At 53.9% G+C, this 3,842-nt stretch overlaps 1 protein-coding gene across 1 annotated transcript; it reads left to right on the forward strand.

Annotated features, from left to right (window-relative positions):
- The first annotated feature begins 1,931 nt into the window (after positions 1-1,931).
- LOC101620742 (ribonuclease pancreatic) lies at positions 1,932-3,313 on the forward strand. Its single transcript, XM_012733975.1, is given in 3 exon segments — positions 1,932-1,989; positions 2,594-3,077; positions 3,079-3,313. Coding segments are annotated over 2 exon segments (531 nt in total). The 5' UTR covers positions 1,932-1,989; positions 2,594-2,619; the 3' UTR covers positions 3,152-3,313.
- Positions 3,314-3,842: the final 529 nt, after the last annotated feature.

Consider the following 3,842-nt stretch of genomic DNA (forward strand, 5'->3'; position numbering starts at 1 on the left):
TCTAAGGAGGCGGCTGAGCCCGGCGTCCACCTGTATTTCACATCACAGCACCTCAGTAGCACAGACAGGCCTGCCTGGGGTGGGTCACTTTGGTGTCACCCACAAGGGGAACATGGAGTTTCTCTAGTCAGCAGGAGTAAAACACTCTTGAGGACATATAGTGTCTGAAGACTTGGCAGGTTTCAGGAAGAGTGACTGTCTTATAACCTAAAGGAACCCAGGGGTGGGAGCCCATGGGTGGGAATGGGGTCCTCTCCTAAGGGGCAGCTTTTCCTCCTCTCTCCTTTCCCAGGTGCCCCTCAGGAAGCGAGGCCACCATGGCTCTGAAGACCCTCATCCTGTTCTACCTGCTGGTCCTGGGGCTACTGGTGATCGTGGGGGCCCAGCCTCATGCTTTCAAGAGGTTCCAGGAGAGGCACATAGAGCGCCATGAAAACCCTTTCAACTCCCTCTACTGCAACAAGGTCATGAAGCAAAGGAATTTAACCAGGAACTTCAACACCTTTGTGCATGAGTCCATTAATAAGGTCAAGGATGTCTGCAAGGAGAGAAACTACCGCTGCAAAGATCAAACGTATAACTGCCACAAGAGTAGGAATCAAATGAGAATCACAGAGTGTAATAGGACAGGCAGTAACCCCCCTAAGTACCAGACCAAAAGTAGAAGGAAGTATATCATCATTGCCTGTGATCCTACCAGGGTTTGGCCCGTCCACTTTGATCGTTCCATGTAGGTCTCCTGCAGAGCCTGGATAGAGACCCCCGGCCCCACCCGTAGCCTCCTGCCCTGTTGGCTGTGGCCCCTCCTCTCTCATCTCTTCCCTTCACCCTGAAGGCAAAATCCAGGTGGGCTCCTGGCCTCCCTAGCCAGCATCCCTGCCTGAGGCTTGTGCCCGTGGCCTTGGGGTGAGACCTAGCTTCCTGTCCCCATGTTAATTCCCCCACTGCTTCTTTCGATAAAATGCACTTGCAACCTCAAGTTGCCCCCTCTGCCCCTCTGGGTGTCTGTGTGATGCTTCCCTGCAGGGGCTGGGACCAGGGATCTGGGCAGCACAGGGAGGAGTCAGGTGCCTGCTCCTTTGAGTTCTCAGGACCTCAGAGACTCCTTTCCTGGGGAGTCTTAGATGACAGCTGAATTAAAAAAAATATTTGTTTATACATGCAGATTGGGGTATAGGTGAGAGGTGTGGGGCAGTGAGAGGCTTCACCAGACACAGAGTGGGGAGCGGAACAGGCAGATCCACTGAAATACACTGCTGAGGGGAGCAGTGGGTGAGGTTTTAGGGTTTGATCTATCTGCAGCTCCTCTACATAACTCTAACCCACAGACAAGTTGTTACTGTAGATGAGCCCTCCCACATGTTTATTTTAAGGCCCCAAAGTGGGGATGGAGGGTTGTAGGAATTGTTCAGAACTGGTGATGCCCACTCCCAAAATAGAGACTTCCTTCTCTTCCTGGTTCTGTCACTCTCCCCTTTTATCTGAATGGGGAAGCCTTCTAGCTTGACACCTCTCTCCCAACCCCCTTGTCTCTGGAAAACTACCAATGGGAGACATGGATTCCTGGCCATGCTGCTTCAGGATTCTGGGCAGAGAGCAGCTTCTACCCTCTCTCCCTTGAGATCACAAGTTGCATGCCCTTTGTTAACCTCCAAGGAATAATCCTTGAAAATGGCCTCCAAAAAGAAAACCAGGACTTAGGTGGGGTTCAGGCATCAGTACTGTATGATATTCCCTGTTATTTCTGGGGACCAGCAAACAGCTGAGTCCACATGGGAAGAGGGGCCCCTCCCAGCTGGGGGAAGCCTGGCCACATTCCCCCTTTCTCATATTCTCCTCCTCTACCTCTGACTGAAGGGCTGAGGCTCCTCCCACTGGCCTCTTCTTGGAAGCCCCGCCCCCTGTAGTCTCTATAAATCTGCACCCAGGGACCCTGGAATTGCAGAATCTGGCCTCCTTTATCTCCCAGAGACCAAGCTAGACGCCCAGGTGAGTGCCCACTGGGGGTCTCTGAGCTGCTTCTGTTGAAGGTGGAGAGGAAGAGCAGGAGGGGCGAGGCCAGCGCTGAGGCAGCTTGGGCCAGGCAGAGCTGGGCGGGTAGAGCTGGCAGCTGCAAAGGGACCCCATGGGGCTGGACAGGAGCCGCTCCCGGGTGGGAGGGTGAGCATCTCCCTGGGGAGCACAATGCTGTCTCTTTGTGAGGCCAGTGTCAGGCCCTGGGCGGAGTGTCCCTTAGGCGGGAGGACAGCAGGGCCCGTCAGCCTGATCACAAGTGTCAGGGAAGCTCATGGCGTATTTGACAGGGTCTTCTAAGGAGGCGGCTGAGCTTTATGTACAAATATATTTTACATTAAAAGTTCTCTGGTAGTCGCAGACAGGACTGCCTGGGAGTAGTTCACTTTGTCGTCACCACAAAGGGCTTCTCTAACAGCAGAAATAAACACTTTGAGAACAGAATAGTGTCTGAATACTTGGCAGATCTCACAGGAAGAGGTGACTTTCTTACTGACCCGGGGAACCTGTAACAGGAAGCCCAGGGGTGGGAGTGGCATCCTTTCCTAAGGGCGGCTTTTCCTCCCTTCTGCTTTCCCAGGAAGGGACCTGGGAAGCGAGGCCACCATGGCTCTGAAGTCCCTCGTCCTGTTCTCCCTGCTGGTTGTGGGGCTGCTGGTGCTGGGGGGTGTCCAGCCTTCCCTGGGGAAGGAATCTCGAGCCTTAAAGTTCCAGCGGCAGCACATGGACCCGGGTAATTTCCCCAACAACCCCACCTACTGCAACCTGATGATGAGGCGTCGGAATATGACGCAGGGGCGCTGTAAGCCGGTGAACACCTTTGTGCACGAGACCATGGTGGACGTCCAGGCTGTCTGCCTTGAGAGAAACATCACCTGCAAGAATGGGCAGCCCAACTGCTACCAAAGCCGCTCCAGCATGCGCATCACAGACTGTCGCCTGACTGGTGGCTCCAGGTACCCCAACTGTGCCTACCGGACCAGCCAGAAAGAGCGACACATCATTGTGGCCTGTGAGGGAAACCCGTACGTGCCTGTCCACTTCGATGCTGCTGTGGAGGTCTCCCCCTGAGGCTGGGGCAGAAGCGCCCCACCAGCACTCCCTTGAGGCCCCTACTCTCCAGGGCTCTTCCCTGTAGGCCCAGACAGGAAGAACTCTGGTTGAGGCTCCTGGCCATCCCACAGTAGCATTGCAGCCTGAGGCTTGCACCACGTGGTTTTGGGGATGAAACGCAGCTTGCATGTGTCCCCACGGTAACCTCCTCACTGCTTCTTTCAATAAAACACACTTACAACCTGAAGCTGCCCCATCCAGGGGTGTCTGTGTGATGCTTCCCTGCAGGGCTGAGACCTGGGATCTGGGCACCTTGGTGAGCAGCATGGGGTGGGGGTGGTTCCAGGAGGCTGCTCCTCTGACTCTGTTCTCAGTGACCTGAGAATCCTTGCCATTGATTCTTTGAAGCCAGGAGGAAATTTTAGGTGTAGACTATTCTAGATAGAAAGGATTTAAGGGACTATGGGTGCCATGGTGGTGGTATGATTGGTAACATACATCTAAAGAGGGGTGACTCTATTTGGTGAATCATGTGTGGTGTTAGAAATCAATGTCATCTCTTTAAAATTAAGTGAAAAAAATTTTACTGGTGGTGCAGTGGGTTAAAGCTCAGCACTATGAAGTTATCTGTAGCCACTTCAGTTCGATCCCCAGCCAGGGAGGTGACCCACATGGCACGGCAGACCTCTTCTGACCTGCCCACTGCTCCTCTGAGCAGTGTACTTTGTCAATCTGCCTGTTCTGCTCCCCACTCTGTCTCCCGTGAATCCTCTTAC

This window comes from Condylura cristata, unplaced genomic scaffold, assembly GCF_000260355.1.
Source record: "Condylura cristata isolate star-nosed mole 26May11 unplaced genomic scaffold, ConCri1.0 scaffold00045, whole genome shotgun sequence".
Lineage (NCBI taxonomy): Eukaryota > Metazoa > Chordata > Mammalia > Eulipotyphla > Talpidae > Condylura > Condylura cristata.